Source organism: Pelobates fuscus, chromosome 1 (assembly GCF_036172605.1).
Source record: "Pelobates fuscus isolate aPelFus1 chromosome 1, aPelFus1.pri, whole genome shotgun sequence".
Lineage (NCBI taxonomy): Eukaryota > Metazoa > Chordata > Amphibia > Anura > Pelobatidae > Pelobates > Pelobates fuscus.
In genome coordinates, this window is record NC_086317.1 from 207,504,168 (window position 1) to 207,529,416 (window position 25,249).

At 37.9% G+C, this 25,249-nt stretch overlaps 1 protein-coding gene across 1 annotated transcript; it reads left to right on the plus strand.

Annotated features, from left to right (window-relative positions):
• Positions 1-1,290: 1,290 nt before the first annotated feature.
• Positions 1,291-22,497, plus strand: LOC134591322 (fatty acid-binding protein, heart-like). Its single transcript, XM_063444455.1, has 4 exons — positions 1,291-1,454; positions 7,769-7,941; positions 11,112-11,213; positions 22,188-22,497. Exons 1-4 carry the CDS (start codon positions 1,382-1,384, stop codon positions 22,236-22,238), a joined length of 399 nt encoding a protein of 132 aa, XP_063300525.1. The 5' UTR covers positions 1,291-1,381; the 3' UTR covers positions 22,239-22,497.
• The last annotated feature ends 2,752 nt before the right edge of the window (positions 22,498-25,249 follow it).

A 25,249-nucleotide genomic window follows, 5' to 3' on the forward strand; every position in this document is an offset into this window, starting at 1 on the left:
TAGTAGTTCACCTCACATGGACCACCGAGAAAAATTGCACTACCTCAGTGCCTTAAAGATAGAAGAGTACAGTATTTCTATGTTTGTTGGTAAGGGGTATGGAGTGCTATTCAGGCCATTACAGAGCAAAGTTCCAAAGGTGTGTAGCTTGCAACCGTCCTGTAGTATTCTGCACTTTACAAATAGCAAAAAGGCAGGAAAGTGCAGCACGAGCGTAAGATGGCCGCCGCAAACAATAAAGGGCGGGAAAAGCCTTCGCCTCACAAAATGAAGCGTACACATGGGCTGGTTGGACTTCTGACAGCCTAATGTGATAGCTGCAGGGGTTAAGCCTGGAATGAGTGTAAAAAATGCCGCTGCTGACTAGCACGGCGGCAGTAGAGCTCCGGGGGGGGGGGGGGGGGGGGGGGAACAGGCACAATATGTAGAGTGCCAGAGCACAGCAGAGGATAGGGGAGCAGTATAACTGCCAAACAGTAAAAGTGTCTGGATAATAATTTAACAAGTACTTATAGGTAGTTAGTTGAAGGTGTATAAGGAAAAACAAATATAATATAATATAATAAAATATAAGAACACAAATAGATCATATATGACTAAAAGTCAAAATGTAGGAGACTATAATTAGAATAAACTCACCTGGGGAGGCAAGCAGCAAAGAAAGAGGAGTTGGGAGGATCCTGATCACAATACATACTACTGTCATGCTCTCTGATTGGTTGATTTTTATTTATCTTTTGTTAACTGTTTATTTGCTGCTGGAGGTTTCAGTGAAGAAAGATAAGCAAATATGAAGCCTCCTGTCTTGCCATAAAATTCCCTTGCCAGATCTAAAGTGGAACAGTCATTTGCGGCATTCTATTGCTGTCCATGGTGACTGCGTCACAGAACGTTCTCCCATAAGTGTTTGCTAAGGGAAGTTCCACTGCTTTCAGATATAGCTGTGTAGCATTCACATCCAATGTGGGGAGTTTACCCTGCATCATCCACGCTACATTTTCATTTTATTTTTTGTAATTTGCTTGTTGGTTTCAAATATTTTTAAAAAAATTGGACAAAGAAACGTGCAAATTTCTGATTGTACACTAATTAAATTGCATACATTAGAAAAGACCCACGTTTCTCTTTTTCAATGGGAGTCTCTCTCTAATGCTGCATTCAGCAGTAAAGTCAATAAAAGACATACGTACAGTAGCTATGTGTCCAATGTTGAAGAATTGTAAATGGAGCATATCGTGTGTCTGCCTGGGAGGAGCTGTGTGACCGCAGACAGCATTGCCCATGTGATCATAGCGAGGACTCTACATATACTGATATATAAAGCCAGGAGACGGCATCGCTTAGCTCTGTCGGCAGCTGCTCGTTCACTCTTTCTGTAACCATGGTGGACTGCTTTGTAGGAACCTGGAAGCTTGTGGATAGCAAGCAATTTGACGAGTACATGAAAGCTATTGGTATGTTTCCGGTTATACAATATAGTAACGCTATTATATAATGTGTTAAGAGATCGGGAGAAGGCGTTACATAGACAGACTGTAACATGGAACAAGAGTTACAGACATATGGAATGCTATGTTAGCTATATAGGTACTCAGTGAGAAGATCACCATGTGGTTATCGAAAACTGGGTAAATTAAGATGAGGTGGTCTGTGGTTGTAAAGGATGGATAAATTAAGATGAGGTGGTATGCGGTTGTTAAAGGATGGGTATATTAAGATGAGGTGGTATGCGGTTGTTAAAGGGTGAGTGAATTAAGATGAGTTGGTCTGTTGTCATGGAAAGATGGGAAAATTAAGATGAGGTGGTCTGTGGTTTGTAAGGGGTGGGTAAATTAAGATCCAGTGGGTCAGTCGGGGAAGGGCCGTGATCATGTGCATGGCGGGTATATTTAATAGATGGAGATGTTGGTGATTTCATTTTAGATGAATTAGTGCGTCTGGATCAGGGTTTGAGGCTGGGAATGAAAATAGGTGAAATAGGGTGTGCGTATCTGAAGTAGAAGCTGAAAATGCATATGAGTGAATAAGGGTATTTGGTTCAATCATGGGGGCTGTGAATGTACATGGGTGATTTAAGGTGTCTGGATGAGGAGTGGGGGCTTGCAGTGCATATGAGTGAATTAGCGTGTCTGGATGAGGAGTGGGGGCTTGCAGTGCATATGAGTGAATTAGCGTGTCTGGATGAGGAGTGGGGGCTGGGAATACGTTAGGAGCTGTAAACGTGCATGGTGAATTAGGGTGTTTGGATCAGGGGTGGGGGCTGAGAGTGCATATGATGGATATATTGGCGTAACATAGATCGGGGTGGAGGCTGGGAAATGCACATGGAGAAAGAGAGGAGGAGGGGTATCTGGATAAGGAGAGGACGAATTATTATTATGTTATTATTATTATATAATATAGGATGAATGCAACAATGCAATGACACTTTTGAGTAGAAGAAAACTAATCTATAATGATTTATTGTAATCTGTGCATTGTACTGCCTTTATTAAAGAAAATTACTTGGACAAAAATATTGTCACAAACAAGGCTTCTCATCTGGGGTATTCAAATAACAAATTTAACTATCTAAATATTCAGTAGATGTTTAACCCGTGCACAACCAGGTACTTTTTTGACTGGGGAAAAAAATACTAACATAACATTTATTTGAAGGGATGTATAGGTAGCATATACATATGTCATAGTTTAGTATTTTCTGTGTAGATTGCTTTGCAGACAAATTAAAAAAAAAAATCCAATTTGCACATTTATTATTTTTCACGTATGCATTCAGTCTTAATAAAACTATTTAGGAAATTAAAAGCTTTAGTCAGTATACTGTGTCCTTTATTTTACAATGTTTTGCACAGGGTCTGAAATGCATTACTAGTTAGTATAAAATAAAAAATGCTATTTTTCTCATATACATTAGATGTAACAAAATAAATAAAAATGGTCAAATATGTCACTAATAGGTATTCAAAAAGACATTTTAGGCATTAGTCATTTAGCTCATTAAAAATTGCAACAACATGTAGAAAGAATATCTGCATTTGAACATAATGCTCACATACAGTAAATACAGTGAAATCATATATTTCTAAAATACAGATATTTAAATTGCTATAGCAATCGTGTTCATTATTTGCACTGCAACAATTTAGGAATAATATGACCCATTGAAACTTCCTGTACTATTTAAAGCAGGGAGTGAGCTTACATAATTTCCAGGCATTAGTTCAGTGACCAGTGCAAATTACCTTAACCCCACGGTGCTTTGTGTATGGGTGTTTTGGAGTGTTCAAGTAAATTTGAAATTGTGCTGTAAATTGGTCAAAACCTCCATGGCTCTCTTTTCAGGTCAGATATTGTCACTTAAAATCTGAAATTTACAACAATCCACACTTTTGTGAATAACCCAGTTTTCTGTACCAGCCTGATCTTTTTTTTCTTTCAAAATGTAACCGTTGACAAGGTTAACAACACCCAACAACTCACACTGCCCTAGGCTGTTTCTATGCAGACAAAGAAGCAAATTGATGGGTCTTACACAGTAACCTATGCAAAAATGGTTGTAGTGTGTCTTTAACATTGCATTCTATATCTCCATAAGAAATGCAATGTGTATTTATTGTATATTTATAATTTACATGATCCACAGCTGATTTTACATGATCCACAGCTGATTTTAGTTGCAGCATAACATGTTACTAAAATCAAACTTGCATTCAAAAGCTGAATTATTGCATCCAGTGTATGAAATCTCTTGTCTACTGACCATTATTTCCCTTCCCTGGCTGTTCCTTGATAAATATAATTGCAGTCATTCATGTATGAGCTGTATATAGCAGTGATTTATTTGCAGTCAATAGGCCACTGTCTTTTACTCACCTGTGCAAACTGCCTCCAACTCCCAAGCTGTCTACCTTCATCTTGTTCCCCCCACCAAACCTTAAATACATTTTGTAAAAAAAACAAAACATAAACTTATCTCTTTTACAGTGCGGAGGCCAATTTCTCACCAGAGCATGCTCCTCTTTTACTGATGATACTCCTCCTAGCAGCTGGGAGAGGATTAGCTAAAGGGAGGACGTGGTGGATTTTATGGATTGTGCAGTAATGGATTGGTTATCAGAACTGGCAAATTTTTTTTATTCATAAACAATTGGATTGAAAGTCATTTTGTGGCAAGGGAGTGGATTGTCAACTAAATGGGGTAAACAATCTGAATATGCTGGAGTGGCAATTTTACCTGTGAATTGTGGGAGATGTAACATCTTGATCTGGTATGTTACAATTATTCAAGTTCTCCTCCACTGACGTCATTCTCATTCACTGCCAGGGGAGGACGTCGGTGGCAAGGCAGGGTGGAGGTTTTTGCCACTATCAGATGCCTGCTGCCAGATACCCAATATGCACAGAATTGAGAGTCTAGAACTCTAGTTTCTGGGCTGACTCTACACCAAATGATGATGCATGAAGTGGAGTTACACCTCTGCCAGCATAGAGGTTAAATTCTGTATGTGCAGCCTTTGATAGCAAACCATTGCACATGCAGACTCCAGGCACCATGACCACTTAAAATCACTAAAGTGGTCAAGGTGCTTGGAGTAACCCCTTAAATAAAATATCAAAAGACCAAAGAGATATTATATACTATGTAATATACTGTTTTCTTTTGTGATTATTCAGAACCAGAGCAGACAGGGGAGAGTATAGCACTTAGGTCTGTGGAGAACCCCGCGAGACACTTGGAATCTCCATACATCAATGCCTGAATCTTTAAGCCATCACTTGTGAAAAATCGATAGTGGTGCTTCATGTTTTGTCCACTTTGTCAACCTCAGGCTTGTCCATGAGACAAAGTAGTAACTTTTTTTTTGGGGGGGGGGGGTACATTTCGATGGCATTTTTTTAATTTCCAAAAAATTTATTTTATTTAGAAATGTTAAAGTTCCTTCATAGGGCACCATGATATTCTGTTTCAATTTTATTCTTTTTTTTGTAAAATATTTGACAGTGACTTTTTTTTGTAAAATATTTGACAGCATTCTCACTCATTAATATTTATCAGTGTTAAGAAAAGTGGTTTTGACAGAAATTTCCATTTCAGAAGACCACCAAATTTATACAGAAACATTCCAACACTTTTCTGACTAGAAAAGTAGCAGAAATATTTATAAATCTTTTATGTTGGTGCATAGTAAAAAAAGACAGGGCACAAATAAAGTAACATGAAAAAAACCTGATAGCTTTAATGAATAGCGCCAAAAATGAAACAGAGACATGTCAGCAATACTTTGATAGATCTCCCAGACTAAAGGTAGGGTTTAATGTAAACACTGACTTTTTAATCTGAAAAGTCAGTGTTTACATTGAAAAGCTTGCAGGGACAGTATATAGACTTCAAAACAACTACATTAAAGGAACACTATAGTCACCTAAATTACTTTAGCTAAATAAAGCAGTTTTAGTGTATAGATCATTCCTCTGCAATGTCACTGCTCAATTCACTGTCATTTAGGAGTTAAATCACTTTATTTCTGTTTATGCAGCCCTAGCCACACCTTCCCTGGCTATGATTGACAGAGCCTGCATGAAACAAAAACTGGTTTCACTTTCAAACAGATGTAATTTACCTTAAATAATTGTATCTCAATCTCTAAATTGAACTTTAATCACATACAGGAGGCTCTTGCAGGGTCTAGCACGCTATCAACATAGCAGGGGATAAGAAAATCTTAATTAAACAGAACTTGCAATTAAGAAAGCCTAAATAGTGCTCTCTTTACAGGAAGTGTTTATGGAAGGCTGTGCAAGTCACATGCAGAGAGGTGTGACTCCTAAATGGCAGAGGATTGAGCAGTGAGGCTGCAGGGGCATGTTCTATACACCAAAACTGCTTCATTGAGCTAAAGTTGTTCAGGTGACTATAGTGTCCCTTTAAGCTGTAGTGGTTCTGGTGACTATAGTGTCCCTTTTAAGAACTGTATTTTTGACGTTTAAAAATCTGGCTCCTAACTATTTTAGCTGGCTCCTAGATTTCAAGCAGATTTGCAAAGCCCTGCATTAGTGAAATCAATTAATAACCGCTCGGATGTCAGAATACATTCTGTGATCAGTTTGTAGATTTCACAGTAGATGCTTGGAGCTTATGGGTTCAACATACACTCTACATAGGCACTTTCAGGCTCTGCCTAAAAAAACTGCAGAATATTAGCTATTCACTCACAGAAACATGGCTGTCTAGCAACACTACTGAGGGCAGCAAGGTCACTACAGCTTCTGTTTATAGCTTTCAGTTGCCTCAGGCCTAATTGGTATGATTGCCTGTTACAACCAGTGGAGTGTGGAGACCCACTGACATAGCATGGGGGTTAGGTTTTAGGTCTCGGCTCCAGTTTTAAAATCCACTAATATACATATTAAATGTATTTATCTTCTATGTCTAATGACTTATATTATCAAGTATAGCCTTTTAATAGTATGGTAAGCCACAGTATGTAAAATAAAACTCCTGCTCAAAACATCCTTTGTTATCGGAGTCTAGCTAATTATATATACAAGCAAAGCTCAAGATATTAACCCCTTCATAGTTCAGGAAGATTTAACTGCTTTTACACTTTTTTATTTTTATTATTTTGTTTTGTCACTGAATCTGTACATTAGCATTTTGAACATGCATGTACGTAACTGTGCTTTCAGTTGACATATCCTTCATACCAGGAATGTAGGATAAAGCGTTGCCAGCAGTCACATGTACTAGCTGTGATAACATTAATTTCATCGGTCTTTTGACATTGTGAACAAGGTCATGACATAGATGATGAGGTCTAATGGAATCTACGTACCTTTGCACAGTTTAACCATTTTTCTTACTTTCTCGTGGTTTGGGGAGTCTAGCCATTTATAAATTCTGGGTTTTTTTTTTTGTTTTCTTAAGAATATAGTTACTATTTAAGACTATAGTTATAGTACACCTTAATCCCAGAAGGTACTGATCCCATGACCATGTCACTGGCATTAGTACATTTTAGTCCTAGAACTAGTCTGTTAAATATGTCACTGATATTATTGTACTTATGCGAAGGTATTTTAACTTACTGGGTTATTTACTAAAGCGTGAATTGCTGAAAGCAAATTCAAGCAAATGTAAAATTTTCAGCCAAGCTAAAAACAGCTGACTTGTTGATTTTTTTTTTATTTTTTTTTTCCAATTTGGCAACATTGGACTAAGTTTAAATTCACTTTGGATTCCCAATAATACACAATTAAATGAATAAGCTTAGAAATCCTAATAATGTCACTATCACTGTAACAAAGGCGATAAAGCAAAATTATATCTAAGATAATTAGGTATAACAAAATATTTAACCAATAGTGCAATTAGTATGTTTTCTTTCTTGCATGTTTGATGATAAATAAAATCACAATAATAGGCATTTTTTTTTTCAAGCCGACAACAGTAATGTTACAAGGTAGAAACATACATTGCTTTTTAAAGGGACTCTATGCACCCAGACATGTAATGTCAACAAAGTCCCCTTTGTTTTAACCCTGCAATGTAAAATACTACTATTCTGCAGGAAGGGTAATGTTTATATTGCAATATTTAAATGCCAAGGCCCTAGAGACACTTCCGCAGAAATTTCAGATGGTCCAGGACACCATAGCTTTAGGAATACAAATTGGAAATGGGTGCTGGGAAATAGAGAACACGGTGAGTTTAAGCTTTTCATTGTATGAACTGGCTGTTCATCTTAAATATGTGCTCTGTGTTTAGGTGTGGGATTTGCCACCAGGCAAATTGCAAATGTCACCAAACCCACAACTATAATTTCCAAGGAAGGGGACCTAATTGTGGTGCAGACACAAAGTACCTTCAAGAACACAGAGCTCAAATTCAAACTGGATGAAGAATTCGATGAAACCACTGCAGATGATAGAAAATGCAAGGTGAGACCTTTTTATTATTCCCCTCCCTTCTGCATTTTAGAATTGTTTCTGTGTTTTCCTGTTGACCAGAGGTACACTTTAGAGTCACTTTAAGGGGCTTTCGTAAATTTCATTTATATATTGATGTGGAAAATGCTAGCATGTGCAATATATTAAAGGGACACTATGGACACAATACAACTTTAGCTTAATGAAGCAGTTTTGGTGTATAGATTGTGCCCCTGCAGTCTCCATGCTCAATTCTCTGCTATTTAGGAGTTAATTCACTGTTTATATAGCTCTAGTCCCACCTCCTTGCATGTGACTTGCACTGCCTTCCTAAACATTTCCTCTAAAGAGAGATCTAATGTATAAATGTCCTTTATTGCACAGTCTCTTTATCTCCTGCTCTGTTAATAGCCTTCTAGAGCTTGCAGGTGCCTTGTGTGTGTGCTTAAAGCTTGAATTACAGAGCAGGAAATAAAAACATCTCAAGCAAGTTAAAATCTGATTGAAAATGAAACAATTTTTGTCATGCAGGCTGTGTTTGAGTCACAGCCATGGTAAGTATATCTAGGACTGCATGGACAGAAACAAAAGTGATTTAACTGAGACTTAATGAGAGAATTGAACAGTGTGAGTGCTTCATTAAGCTAAAGTTGTTTTGGTGACTATAGTGTCCCTTTGGGTTTGTATTATTTTTTGGCATTCTCCGTCTAAAAACATTATGTCCATGTGTGACTAATGTTTATGACCAACATCCTCCCCTTTCTCATTCAGAAATCCCTCAAATCCGGGCATATGAAATATCACATTGTGGACAGCATGTGTGGGTGGGACTATCTCTTTTTTTGTGATGAAAAAGGAGAGCTCGCAGCATTTTTATGGCTGATTTCCAACGGGGGTCAAATGCCCATTTACTGTAGTTCATTGTATGGCTATTAAATGTAGGTTGTCTGCAACTAAACAATCTAACCAATCAATTTGTGTATCTTAAAAAAGGCTGATAAATGAAGAAAAACATTATTGAGTTCACTGATCTACATAGAAGAAAAAGATTACTTCCTATTTAAAAGAAACCTGTGTAATCAAGTTATGAAACATTTAGGAGCCAAATCAATTTATTTTATGAGCTTTATTTTTTAGCAGCTGTAAACTAACACAATCAAATAGATAATAAAAGCTTAGCATAAATATTATATTTATGTAGTTGTACAATTTTAATTTTGTTGTACAACTCAGTTGCTATATGTGTAAAACAGAAAACAAAGGTTGGAATTATATTATGTTGGTCAGAGAAGATAGTGGGTAGAGCCAAAATTGAAGCAGCTATCATTCTCCACTCTAGCAGGAAGGAGTCTCCAGGCAGTCTGTGTAATTCAGAAGATAGTGCCAGGTGCCATCCGGTTCTGTATAATAGTGGAGGTCTTCGAAGGGACAGTCCCGAGTGCGCAGCCCAGATTCTACAATTATACAGATTCTGACGGCAACTGGCACTAGCTTCTGAATTACATAGAGCCCAGACTCCACTATTATGTAGAACCGGATGGCACCTGGCACTATCTGCTGATTTACATCGACTGCCTGGAGACTGCTTCCTGCTACAGTGGAGAGGGATAGCTGCTTCAAATTCGGCTCTACCCACTATCTACTCTGACCAACATAATATAATTCCAGCCTCCTGTATAGGACTGGGGTGAGATCCATCCATTTTTTTGTTTACTGAGATTCTTTCCTATTTTGAAAGATTGTTATATTCATTTTTCACTTGTTTTTTTTTTCTTCTTTTCTGTCTTTTTGTACTTTTTTCTATTTTTTCCCTTTGTTTCCATTTTTTATGTTTTTATATTTTCTATTATTTTTGGCACTTTTTTCCTAAAGATTGAAATAACATATACTATTTTGTCTGTACAGACTGCCAAACATTTACCACCTTTTTTCATTTTTGAGCAGGAGTCCCATGATCATACAATTCATCTATATTTGGTGGATGCACAGAACTGATTTTGCATTATTTAGATCACTGTAGATATGTATATAGGAGATGTATAAAATAGATGCAGAGTGTCAGAATCATATCTGGTATTAAATGTCAATCTCTTTTCGTGGTTCTATTATTATCATTATATAAATTCTTTACTTTTTGTACGGTTTTCATACAAAAAAATATATACACTGAATACATTTGGCAAACTTTTGAATATATAAAAAATGTATTTCTTTATTAGACACAATTATTGTGTCTGAGTGCGGTATTAGTACCCATTTTATTTTGTATATACATTGAGGTTTCTTTGGGAGTAACCTTTAATACCTGCACCATCCTGTAGAGAGTGCCAACACAATCTAGTAATTTGTACTAAAAGTGTGTTTTTTTTTTTTTTTTCAAAATCCTGTCTTAAATCTGTATGCAAATCGAACAGGAAAAAAACAGGCATCTCTGAATCTCTGCTGAACCTTTTCTTTCATTTAATCTTTTCCTCTTAGTTGTTAGGTGGCAGTTTTAGAACATTTACAGCTGCACTGGTTTAAACAGGCAGTTAATGACTACTACATTTACAAACCGTTTTTTTTTTTTTTTGTTTTTGTTTTTTTACTAAAGTGCAAACTGTCGGAACTTAAAATGAAAACTTTGTTAGAATTCATCATTTTGGTTTTTGGTAGAAGGTGTTGTCTGCACTTCATATGAGAAATATTCTACACCTCAGCAATAAAATCACATCAGAATGTGAGCACAGTAGGGAAGATATATTTTGCCTGGACAGATTTATCTCATGACATCAGGACCTGGCAGCAATACGCAGAGATGGATACTGCTGAGGTTTTGGAATGGAAACTATTTTGCATAGGAGTGGTAGAAGCTGAAAATTTGGTTGGTTGGCTCACAGTTTTGTATTTGGAAATCTAATTTTTTTTTTTTCGGGGCTCAAGTAACTTCTGATGGAAAGAATGTTAAAAATGGTCTACCTTATTTTTAATTCTCACTGACCTGACATGAACTTGTTTCATACAGTGAAATTATGTTTAATTTTCCTATCAGCTCCCAGTGTTAATATTGATAAATAATGATTAGATGTTACTTGGCATAGATCCCTGGACAAAATTATATTAATAATGGAATAATAGGTTAATTGTCCTTAATTTTTTTTAAACTACTAGCGATAGAATAAAACCAACTTTTTTTTTTTCAGTCCCTCGTGACGTTGGAAGATGGCAAACTGAAGCACGTTCAGAAATGGGATGGTAAAGAAAGTATTTTAGTTAGAGAAGTTGATGGTGACAAACTTGTCCTGGTGAGTAGTGTATTATTCAGAGTACATATATGTTGCACAGAATTGTCATGCAGAGTTTAAAGTTTGTGTTCCGTTGATGGATCGACCCTAAAAACAAATGCTCTTTAACTAGGATCGGAGATATTTTTCTCCACTGGGATTTTCTTTTACGTTCTGAAATACAAACCTTATTAAAAGGGACATACATCACTTGAAATGTTTAATTTTTTTAAACCAACACACAAACACTTTTAAACAAATATACAAACCAAAATAAAGGAAGAAAAACATTGAAAAGTATGTGAAAGATGTTTGTAAATGTACAATAAACTTGGTCAGATTGCGTCATTGAGCACACTAGGGCTAGGTATTTTCAGCATTCCCGCTCTTGCTTACTCACACATGTCAGTATCAGACCAATCTATTAATGAAAGAAACAGGGCATCATTGTGCCAGAGCTAGAAACCCAACACTTGAGCCTGCTCTGCATTCCTAGGGAAAGGACACCCACCTAGAGTGGGTGTGGAAGGCATAAGAAAGAAGAAGCAGAACCATGAAATAAAAATCACATTTATTTCAGCCTACAGAGTGGGACAACTGCCCCATTCAAAGCTAAAGGTTATGAATGAGACACTTGTTTCAAAGTGATGCATGTCCCTTTACTTAAAACATTGTTTTATTTGAAGATCTACATGAAATTAAAAAGACTGGTCCACCTCCTGATAATGCTTGGAAGCAACGCTCTACCAATGCATCTAGATCAATAGTACCCAACCATGTCATCAAGACACACACATTGCAAGATCTAAGCATTTAAAAATCTGTTCCAGTAGGGATTCTGACAAAACCTGAATCTTGAAAATTCCAACACAATCAAAGGATATCTTAGAACAAAGTAAGGGACTCTTTTGTCTTAACCCCTTAAGGACCAAACTTCTGGAATAAAAGGGAATTATGACATGTCACACATGTCATGTGTCCTTAAGGGGTTAAAGGCAAACTCTAGGATGACAGAAGGCGGAGCTTCCTCTGTTAATTTTTGTCAATTCCCATATATGCAGCTAGTGACAGAAGTGGATAATGGGCATATAATTGCCCATCATGCAAGATGGTGTGTAGAGAATGCCAAGATCTTCCATAGACCTCTGTGTTGTAATGTTGCTCATGCGCAAGGATATATGGCTCCTGGCGAACAAAGTGCCAGGAGCTGAATAAAGAACATGGCTGCGTCCACAAGAGATATTTTCAGGTAAGTATACCTAACTTGCTAACAAATGTGGCAAGGATGTTTTTTTCCTGTTGATACTTTAACATATAAGATAGTATTAAAAGATTGGTAGAGTATACTGAATGGAAAAGCATCAATTCTCCCCCACATGGATAGACAGGCATCCTGTTTTTCTGACCTCCACTCCTGACCTTGTATTAAAGTTGAGAGAATGTTCCATTTACTTAAAACAATTGCTCACGTGTGTTTACATAGCTATCTTGTTTGAACTACTTCACGCTGCTTAATTCTGTCTCTAAATGCTTAACCCTTGTGCATCAAAGAAAAAATGCATAAGTTCAACATGTACCCATTGTACCATATAAATGGGTGGGTATATGGTTCTGACTGAAATCTGAAATGAATTATACACTGTTAAATACCAACATTTTATGTACAAATTGATGTGTGTAAAGGGACATAAGTGGTATACCCGTGGGTGACCTCATCATGAATGTCACTCTTTTTATACATTCCTACAAAAAACAGTTATTTTTTACTATGTAAAATTTTATCGATAATAGATACTTTATACTTTTTTGAAGCTTCATGTATAAACACATGTATACAATGTATAGGAAAAGTTACATTATTCTGCTTCATCTTTGTCTCTACAACAAATATTTGTAAGTTTTCAAATGTTACATGCATGAAGGATACGGCACAGAAGTTGACTATATGGGGAAAAAAAAGAATTATAAAGAGATTCATTGATGCACATAATTCAATTATATATGGGGGGGGAGTCTCGGGTACACATATTAAAGAAACACAAGAATGAGACAAATGAAACTGTTTGTTGTTCACTTATTTATGTATTTTTAATTAACATTTTTCCACAAAAAAATAATTAGTATCTTTCATCTGCATAGTAAAAACAAAGAGAACGTTACCTGGGCTCTGGCCTAAATCCCCATGTGCATTTAAACAAAATGGAGGCTCTTTAGTATTATTCCAATGGCCATTTGAATATATAAGCTCACCAGCCACGTCAAGGCAAGCCTCAATAGGCGAGTTCCTACACTAGCCATTAGATATGCTGATATCAGCCAAGAATCTCCAGTGAGACAGGAAGGGGTATTTTATAAACCCTTTAACATTTAACCCTTTATAGGGCTTCTACACATACAATAAGCTTTCCTGATATCAGACAAAGTGAGACAGAAAGGGGTATTTTATAAACCCTTTAACATTTAACCCTTTATAGGGCTTCTACACATTCAATAAACTTTGCTGGTATCAGACAAAGTTTAAACGTCTCTAATGAGACATGAAGGGGTGTTTTATAAACCCCTACATACTTTACCCTGAATAGGGCTATAAAATCAGCTAAAAGGCAAATTTCTCTAATGAGACAGGAAGGGGTGCTGCCCCTACATACTTATAAAGTCTTAATAAGACAAACGTGGGGAGCCTGGCAGCAATGTAACATAGCTGTGTGATACAAAATTCATATACAAACACAAAGATAAAGCACCGCGCTTACAGCAGCAGTAGCTTAGTATCCAACAGCTCAAAATACATAGTAAAAACAAAGAGAACGTTACCTGCGCTCTGGCCTAAATCCCCATGTGCATTTAAACAAAATGGAGGCTCTTTAGTATTATTCCAATAGCCATTTGAATATATAAGCTCACCAGCCACGTCATCTTTCATCTGCACACTACCTGTCTTCGTCCCTCAGTGTCTGCAGCTTTTCTTTTTTTTTCTCACTGCAATATGTTATTATGAGTATAATCTCAGTCTTAGCTTTCTGTGAGTAAGCTTATACAATAGGAACATGCACAGAAGCTATTACTTAAAAGAATACTCAAAGCACCAAAACAACTTTAGCTTAACTAAGCCGTTTTGATGTATAGATCATACCCCTTCAGTCTCACTGCTCAATTCTCTGCCATTTAGCAGTTAAATCATCTTTGTTTCTGTGCATGCAGTAATAGCCATACCTCCCCTGGCTGTGAGAGCTTATTTTAAGCAGTACAGTGTGTTCACTTTAGAGGATTTTATCTCGTGCTCTGTAAATTTGACTTAAATCACACTCTTAAACTGAACGGGGGATCTATTCCCAAACCCCCGGGCCCTTACCCCTGAGCGGCAGGTAGGGGCCTTACATGACAATGGGGGGAGAGGGGAACCTATCGTCCAGCCCCCACCCCTAAGTGGTGGGTGGGGGCCCTAAATTATAATAAGGGGGGGACCTATCGTCCTCCCCCCAGCCTCCACCCCTGAGCGGCAGGTGGGGGCCCTAAATAACAATAAGGGGGAACTTTTGTCTTCTTCCCCACCCATGAGCGTCGGGTGGGGGCCCTAAATGAAAATAGGGGAGAGGACCTATTGTCCTGCCCCCACCCATGGGCGACGGGTGGGGGCTAAGTGTAAATACCCCCCAAGCCCCTAGTCACCCACATTTTTGTTAATAAAGATCTACCTACCCCCCACACCCTAAAAATAGTGAGGGGGGAACAATAAAATTTACTTCCTGTAAATAAAAAATAACTTACCATTTGATGTCTTCTTTTTTCTAAAATCTTCTTATTTCAGCCCCCAAAAAGGGCAAATAAAAATCCATAATTTCCGTTGGGAAATTTCATTTAGGTCCCCCACCCGCCGCTCATGGGTGAAGGCCAAGGGGGACCCTATGTCCCCCGATTGCTTTTAAAGCCCCTACTCAAGGGGGGACACTATGTCCCCCATGCAAGATAATAGATGCTCCACCATGGGGGCTCTTTTCTTTTTTACAACAGTGATTTAGTAGACATGCCGTGAGTAGGGGCATTCGGGAGATTTTTTATTGACCCACATAGAGTGAGGGAGGACATGGGGGGCTTAGGAAGTGGCAGGGAGCACTGCTCCCTGCTGCTTCTATTTTTACATATTACAAGGAGGGAGCTGTGCGTCGGTAGCTTCTTCACTGTAATAAACCGAACGAACGAAGAGGTCTTCCTTCATGCGTTTGAAATTTCTATTCATTTATTTGTCTTTCTAAAGAATGAATGAATAGATGAAATTCCTGTTCGCATGCCCAATTGTTGAACTGGGCATGCGCGAGAATGACACAGCGCTATCTAGTGTGGGCAGATGACGTGTCCCACAGGGACTTCATCTACCCACACAAAGATGACGGCGCCCAGGACCTAGGTCTGGGCACAAAATAAAGATGCAAAAATAGGTAATATGTGGGACTTTTGAGGGTGACAATTAGATGTAGTGTCTGGAGGGGGTTAAAAAAACAAAACGAGATTCGGCCATGACAGTGCCGGTTTAATGTGATTTTTGCTGCTATATACATGCTGAACATTTGTCAAAACTTGATTCATACTCCGTTAGTTTGAGCAACACATGCAGCACTCAATTCGTCTGTTTCTGGTATCAGATTTGATATAATTCAATAGCTCACAAGTATATCTCAAACAATATACAGAAAATTAATAATATAAAAAGCAATGGTACTTAGCTTATAAAGATGTATGACAGCCTCCCTAGGTCGCTACCCAAACAAGCAACCTATATCATATATAGTGTTGACCAGAAACAAAGAAGATTCGGGATATGGCTATATAAATCTACAGAGAAAACATAAAACAAAACATAGTGTGATATTGTTATAAAACACAATATTTCATGCGCAGCAATCTTTGCACTCACAGGATGTAAACAATAAAAGCGCTCTTAGGGTGCCTCTCCCGATGTGATGGGGGGCTAACCGGTATTTCTGATCACCTCTGGATCCTTGTTTCACCAAAAGACATCCACAGGTCAGGGTTCAGTAGTAAAACTATTTTTTTTTATTCAAATAAAAGGTGTAGTCACCATTTCAGCATAGGATATAAGTAACAAAAAAGTTGTCCTACGCGTTTCGTTCTATAAGAACTTCCTCAGGGACCACAATTAAAAACAATAACCATCGATCAATATTCAATACATAAATGAACATATGTATTGTTCATTTATGTATTGTATATTGATACATGGTTATTGTTTTTAATTGTGGTCCCTGAGGAAGTTCTTATAGAACGAAAGGACAACTTTTTTGTTACTTATATCCTATGCTGAAATGGTGACTACACCTTTTATTTGAATAAAAAAATTTTTTTACTACTGAACCCTGACCTGTGGATGTCTTTTGGTGAAACAAGGATCCAGAGGTGATCAGAAATACCGGTTAGCCCCCCATCACATCGGGAGAGGAACCCTAAGAGCGCTTTTATTGTTTACATCTTGTGAGTGCAAAGATTGCTGCGCATGAAATATTGTGTTTTATAACAATATCACACTATGTTTTGTTTTATGTTTTCTCTGTAGATTTATATAGCCATATCCCGAATCTTCTTTGTTTCTGGTCAACACTTGATATAATTCAAAGCTGAAAACAGCTGCTCACAAGCATAAGATGACCCAAACAAAGAAAGAAGAGCAATTCCAAGTACTTTCATTGACTTAAAATTATTTGGCAGATAATTCCATACTTTAGGATTTCATTTTCAGAACTACCAACTGTGCTGTCCTTTGTCATCCCTCCACATTCTATCTTCTCAAGTGTGGCACGCAGGGCATAGAATAATTTTTTCCAGATAGAGCTTTCTTGAAATTTTAATAGCCTCATTTCCAGATTTCCTAATTGTAACCAGTGCAAGCTGGAAATATCAAGCTCTTCATATTTGGCTTTATCTGGAGAAGTAAGAAAATACAGAGTTGTCTCCATTTTCCGGAATTGCAAGAATCTGTTACTAAAATTCTCCTTAGCAGCTGCTGCAATGCTAGAAAGTTCCTTGTGGATTTCCTGATGGCTTGGAGGATTGTCTGTAAATATTGTAGAATTTTCTAAATGTATTTTTAGATTTGGAAAGTATTTCAGCTGCCCACTTTCAAGGTCTCTTTCAAAAACCTGCAGCTTAATCAAATGTTCTGATATCACAAAACATACTTTCTGCTCTTTTCCTTACACCTTGCAGTGTATTGTTCAGTACATTGAAGTGTGCTGTAACATCTGTAAAAAAAAAAACAAGAGGTTGGTAAGCCAGGCCGTATTAGTGAGCTGGGGATATTCTTGTCCCTTTTCACTCATAAACAGCCTCATTTCATTCAAGCAAGCTCCAAATCTCTCCAGGACTCGTCCTCTGCTCAGCCACCATTATTGTAAACAAGTAAAGTATTATACTGTGCCTGTACCTCATCGAGAAGTGCTTGAAACTGTCAAAAATGAAGAGCATGAGCCATGATGTAATTCACCTTTGTGACATCTTTGAGGATATCTTCGATTATTTTTTGCTGCTGTCCCTGGCACAAAGAGCTTCTTGGTGTATAATACAATGAAACTGACTGGATGTTTTGCTTCTTTAACCCCTTAAGTCCGGAGGACGTAATATTACGTCCTGCAGGAACCGGCTCTAAACGCCGGCGGGCGTAATATTACGTCCTCGCCATAATGGCCGCCCACGTGGCCGGCGCTAATCGCCCGCTGCAGATCGCGGTCGGGGGGATGCCTGGCCCCCCAGGCAACCCCCCCTGTGGCCGGTGACCGCGATCTGCAGTCTCTGATCGCAGTGACAGGCTGTCACTGCGACCAGTATTAAGCATGTGTCAGCCGATTTCACATGCGGCCGGCGGCGTTCCCCTTCTGCAGATCGCGGTCGGGGGACTTACCTGGCCCCCCAGGCAGTCCCCCTGGGGTCAGTGACCGCGATCTGCGAAGTCTGAGATCGCAGTGACAGGCTGTCACTGCGATCTCAGAGCTCTCTGATCGCAGTGACAGCCTGTCACTGCGATCAGTGTTACATGTGTCAGCCTATTGGCTGACACATGTAACTGGCACAGTGATCCCCCTGCAGATTGGAAGGGGGGAGTGCTTGTACCACCCAGGCACTCCCCCCTGTGGTCAATTACCCAATCTGCAGGAGGTGATCACAGTGACAGGCAGTCACTGTGATCACTGATCCTGTGTCAGCCAGTGATGTGAAATCACTGGCTGACACTGTCATTGCCCCCCTGTCCTAAAATAAAATAAAATAAAATATTAGTTAAAAAAATTACAGTTACAAATAAGATATACTTAGATCATATATATTATATATATATGATCTAAGTATATATATATATATATACACACACACACACACACATTTACACATACACGACGTGTATTTAAATATTAATATATATATATATATTAATATCAAATTACACGTAGACTGATACTGATCAAATATATATATAATTATTGTTATATATATATTTATATATAATATAAAAAAAATATGTAAATACGTAAAAAAATAAAATTAAAAAAATATTTAAAAATAAATAATTCAAAAATATATAGATGTGTTATTTCGTTCTAACTGTATTGTGATATTAATATATATATTTATATCAAAATACACGTAGAACAAAATAATATATATATCATAATATATATATATCTATATACATAAATATATACGTATATATCACTATATATATACCTATATATAAATAAAAATATTTTAAAAAAATTATATATATATACGTATATATACACATATGTATATATATACATATATTAATTCTACACATATATTTATGTAATAATTTTACATAATTAGGTATCCTAATTAATTACAATTAGCGGGACCTGCCTGACAACCCATGCCGAAAGTATAGGGAATTTAATTTGCTAGCACTATATTTAACCCTATAACTTTCCAAGACACCATAAAACCTGTACATGGGGGGTACTGTTTTACTCGGGAGACTTTGCTGAACAAAGATATTAGTGTAAAATGTATTACAACGATGATATCGCCAGTAAAAGTAACGTTTTCTGCATTTTTCACGCACAAACAGCACTTACACGGACGATATTATTGCTGCAATACTTTTTACTGTTTTGAAATACAAATATTTGTGTTGAGCGAAGTCTCCCGAGTACAACAGTACCCCACATGTACAGGTTTTATGGTGTTTTCAAAAGTTACAGCGTCAAATATAAGGCTTGTGTTTCATTTTTTCACATTAAAATTCGCCAGATTGCTTACGTTGCCTTTGTGACCCTATGGTAGCCCAAGAATGAAAATTACCCCTATGATGGCATGCCATTTGCAATAGTAGACAACCCAAGGTATTGCAAATGGGGTTTGTCCAGACTTTTTTAGTAGCCACTTAGTCACAAACACTGGCCAAAATTGCCGTTTTTTGTATTTTTCACACACAAACAAATACTAAAGCTAACTTTGGCCAGTGTTTGTGACCAAATGGCTACTAAAAAAGACTGGACATACCCCATTTGCAATACCTTGGGTTGTCTACTATTGCAAATGGTATGCCATTATGGGTGTAAATTTAATTCCTGGGCTACTATACAGTCTCAAAGGCAACGTAACCAATCTGGCGAATTTCAATTTCAAATGTAACACGCTATATTTGACCCTGTAACTTCCCAAAACACCATAAAACCTGTACATAGGGGGTACTGTTTTACACGTGAGACATCGCTGAATACAAATATGTGTATTGTATTGCAGTAAAAGCAAACAGTATTTTGACATCCACAGTTAAAATGTCACATAGAACAAAAAAAATTTAAAAATTCTTTTTTTCTCCCATTTTTTTATAAATTTTTTATATTAAATGATGTTCAATACCTAAATATTTGATGTTAAATGAAAGCCCTGTTTCCCCTGAATAAAATGATATATAATAAGGGGGGGTGCATTTAATATGAAAGAGGTGAATTACGGTTGGACAGACATATAGCGTAAATGCCAGGTTTTGTTTACGTTTTGTTCTGTTCACAACTTGTACATTTGGCTGCGGTGTTAAGGGGTTAACAAAGAACTGTATGAAACCAGATGTTGCCCCCACCATGCAAGGTGCTCCGTCACTAGTAAATTGAAACCACTTTTTCTGGTCTTATTTCTTGTGCCAAAAAAGCCTCCATCACAGCATTGTGAATAGCTATTCCTTGTGGTCTTCTAGGCAAGGACAACAGTTTCAACAGCTCTTCTCTTATGATGTCACCAACAGCATAACGCAAAATTACTGCTAGCCTTACATGATTATTTATATCTGTGCTTTCATCCAAGCACATGGAGTAACAGGCTGCCTTTTGTAAGTCCGTGGAGAGCTGCTGACTAACATCACTTCCCGTGCGCAGGACTCGATCTTTAACAGTATTTCTGCTAACTCAGAGATGCGTTGCATCATTTTAGATTTGATTGGGAAATCATGAAAGCGGGAACTACTCCCAGCCAACATGGCCATTTTGATAAAAATCCCCATCAGAGAGAGGCTTACCATGTTTTGCTATGCACAGTGAAATTTGAAAGCTGGCAACTGTCGGATGATTTGATCTAGAAAGATAGTTGGAAAAACTACGCTACTGGGAGTCATATTTCCTCAATTTCTCCTTAAGAAACTCTTTCCTTTCAGATTCTCCGAATTCGGCAACACTTTTGTGGTACTTGTCATTTATTACCACACTGCAAGGTTTGACAGTCGTAGCGTGCTCGTGAGTGGCATGTACCCTCACAGTGAGGTAATAAGTGATATGTCTCTTTGTGTTTGACGAAGTTAGATGCAGAGAGAGGGCACCGGAAGCTTCATTTTGGCGGCTCGTACAGGTTAGGGTTTTTTCTGGACTGCTTCTTATGTGGGGCTTATCACTAAGGCTGCAAAAATTGGCATGTGACAGTGACTCTTTAATAACAGCAGACAGAGGTAGCTTGTATCAAGGCCATTTTAATCATTCTTTTTTTTAAATATTTAATCTGGGTTGGATACATACCAGATTCAACCTCTGCAAAAAAGTGTCCTGAGTCTTTTAACGTATGGGAGAAATTTAGCTTAAATGCTGCAAAAAAATAAATCAAATAATCAAAACAATCAGCCAATTAATTATGAAAATCATTCGCTGCAGCACTGTATCCCTGTACCAGCCAGCCCCCATCAGAATCACTGAATAAAAATGAATAAACTGAATAAAAATGATAAATGGATTCAAGGGGGGCTGATCTACTAAGCGTAGCACAAAACAGGTATTACCATACAAAAAACTTCCTAAGCAGAAAAAACATAAAAGAACACAATAAATGCTAAAAGCAATTAATAGTGAAATACCTGGAGCTAGAACTGGAATAAAATTACAAGGGGGGGTGACTGAAGCGATTAAAACAATCTAGGAGAGAGAATCATATAGTAAAAAAAGCGTAATATATTATACGTCATTTCCGGTCTCCTGGTGGCATCAGCCGATGGATGCAGTGCTGAAACAGCACTTAAGTGCTCCCCCGCAGCCCTCCATCCCACCCACCCATCAGCGATACGAAAGCAGAGTAGGCGCCTGTCGTTTTGGGCAGGCAGGTGCCTACTCTGCATTGCCGCCGGGGGTCCTAAGGCTGCCGACCAGCGCCAGTGGCGCCCCCCGGTGACCTATGGCTGCCTGCCCACAGAAAGGGTTCGCCATCGCTGTACATATGCGTCTGCATTCATAAACACACTGGACATTCATCTAAACGTATATTTCTGCATTTGTAAACACACCGACACTCTGCATACATACACCTCTGCCTTCACATACTGACATACCAAACTGGAAACATACCATAATGAAAACATAAATGCTATGGAAGCTCATTTGGTGTAATGAGTGCAAGTTTTAACTTTGAGCCATGATATAAACTTATAATGATTCTGTGTTATTATTTATTTATTTGTAAACTTTTACATTGAGCTTGTACACTTCTCTTTTTCAGACTCTAACCTTTGGAGAGGTGGTCAGCACACGTCACTATGATAGAGCCTAAGGACCAGACACAAGCTTTTTACAACTATTCTTTGTTATACAATTGTTTGGATTCAGGTTCTTTTTCTCAAACATGCCAAAAATAATCTCCCTATCGTGCCACACTTCTTCCTCCAATACTCATACAGGTTATACCATCAGTATTAAACCTTACTATCATGGGCTGTGCCTTTTGCTGTGACCGTAAAACCTTTTTTTTTTTACTCGGCTGTGTCAAACATGGCTGCTTCCTGTTAAGCTCAGGGAGCACTATAAACATTGATAGACAAGATGTCAACTCTTGGATGCATGTGTTGATTTTTACAATTGTCTTTGGCAAAGCAGTACATATTTTAAAATTAGCACAGATATCCTCACTAGATTGTGCAGACAATTATTGCTACCTTGGTGTTGAAGGATATTTTTATAATTCAGCCATGAGTATTTAGATCATGGTTGCTATGCTTTGAGTGCCACACAATGATGTACAACACGTTTGGGAATTTCAATCAATGATTGAAAGGCAAAAAACTATTCTGTATGATGTAAACCTGACATGTTGATATTTGCTGAATTACAAAACACAGCCAGTAGTGCATTAAATATGCATAGTTTAATTTGTTTAATGCTTAAAATTATCCCATTACAATGTTGTCATGTGTGGCCATTTTTATACCCCTGTGATATCAGAGGTGATATGCACTGAATGTGAGATCTACATTTTTTGGCATGATTTGCATTATTCCAGGAGGAAAGGGATTATGGGACATTCAGTCAATTGGTTAATACTGACTTGTTCCTGTTTTGTTTAGTTTGTAAAGATGTCTGTTAAATAAAACTTAAGTGTGATAGAACATTTTACAGTGTTTTGTGTGTTTCATGTTTTTTTTGTTTTCTATGCCAACAACACAAATATGGACGCAGATCATTCAAACTTTGCATTGGCATGTTAAAAGTGACACTATGCTGCCCAAATACAAAAAAAAATTTTTTTTAATCACTGTTTAGTAGATATATCCCAAATGAAAACTTACATGCATTCAATTATGCATTTTTTAAATCTAAAAACCTGCAGTTTTCTTGTCTGCTGCCCACGCAAGTCCAGACTTTTTGTGGCTGTCCAATCACATACCTCCCAGTGCAGGACAATGCTGTCTCTTCAGTTTAGCTCAACTAAGCTAACCAAACCAGGAAATAACAGGACCTGTTGTCTGACTGACAGCCAGGGGGGTGTAACAAGGTTAATTTATGAAAGTGTAAATTTCTATTGCAATCTGCACTGAAAAAATAGGATACACTGTTCACGCATGAAGCACTACAGCAAGATGTTTTAGCATCCTTCAGCCAGCAGTTATTTAGTGCAGCCATGAATACACAATTGGTATAAGTGTACCCATTTAGAGGACTACGTCCATTCTAGGTCACAATATCAGGATTTTTTTACAACATCAATGATATCATCAAAACAGCAGGATTTTCATCAGTATATGAAAGACTAAAATAAATTGATCTAGATTAATTTTCTTGTTCTTGGGTAGAACATTGGCTTAAAGTGAACCTATAGTGCCAGGAAAACAAAGCCGTTTCCCTGGCACTATAGGGTTAGTACCGTGTTTCTCCGAAAATAAGACCGGGTCTTATATTAATTTTAGTCACAAAAAACACACTAGGGCTTATTTTCAGGGTAGGGCTTATTTATTTACGGTACCGGTATGTACATTGAACAAAATTTAAACAACATTTAAACAACTTTTCTTCAAATACCGGTACAGTCATCTTCATTTTCCTTTGAACCATTGGTCCTAATCTCTCATTTACAGCAATATATGGTACAGTAGCTCTCCCTACCGTAAACAACATTTATTCAATTACAATCATGTCATCTTCTTCTGGAATGTCATCATAACTCTCCAAACCCTGATTGCCAGCCTGAATTTCTTGCATCTCCATTTCCTTTTGAACCATTGGGCCTAATCTCTCATGTAAAGCAATATAGCTCTCCTTAAACGAGTACTTCTTGTCCATGTAGCCTGCTCGTAGTGCTTTGGCAACACCGCTGTCAGTGATTTTATCCCATGAATTCTTCACCCATGTCACGACCTCTACCAGTTTAGGCTTCACAAAGTTTCCACGCTGATTTCTGACCAATCTATTTTCAGTGTATTCATTGATTTCCGTGCGCAAATGGTCCTTGAATGGTTTGTTTATTGCAATATCAAGAGTTTGGAGATAAGCAGTCATTCCTGCGGGAATCATTACTTGATCTATTCTTCTCTCTGCAAGGAAGTTCTTCATGTCTTTTGCGCGGTGAGTGCTGGCTGAATCCCAGACTAGCAGACCTCTTTGGCCACCTCTCAGAACAAGTGGCAGCAATAAATCGATCCACTTTCTTATAACTGCTTGTGTGCACCAGGCTTTTTCTGTTTCAAGAACATAAATGCCTGAAACGCGTTAAATCTTATCTTTCTTGCCCTTTGCGATAATTAGAGGTGTGGCTTTTGTTCCATCCAGACGAATTGCCAAAACACGTGCACTTTCATAACCAGTGGAGGGAACGTAGATTGAGGAGGCTCCCCTCTGATCAATTGTCGTTTGAGATGCTTGGCCCATATACACTGCAGTTTCATCCATCGCAATCATGTTGGAGAGTTGGTATTTAGAAAAGTCTATGCCATCAATGAAGAACTTGAATGCAAGTGCACGTTTAACAACTTCATTATCTTCCAGCTTGAACAGTGTTGTCGATCTTCTTAGAGACAGTTCATATCGCTTAACCCCTTAAGGACACATGACATGTGTGACATGTCATGATTCCCTTTTATTCCAGAAGTTTGGTCCTTAAGGGGTTAAGGAAGCCATCCAGCCAGTGGTGTGATGCTTTGAAATCTTCTGTGGATATGTCGAATCGTGGTGCCATTTCAAGGGCAAATGCTTGAATATCAGCCCTGCGCACAACCAAAGCCTTTGCTCAGTTGTCAGCAATCCATTCACAGATGACATCTTCCAGCTCAAGATATAATGGCTGGCGACCTG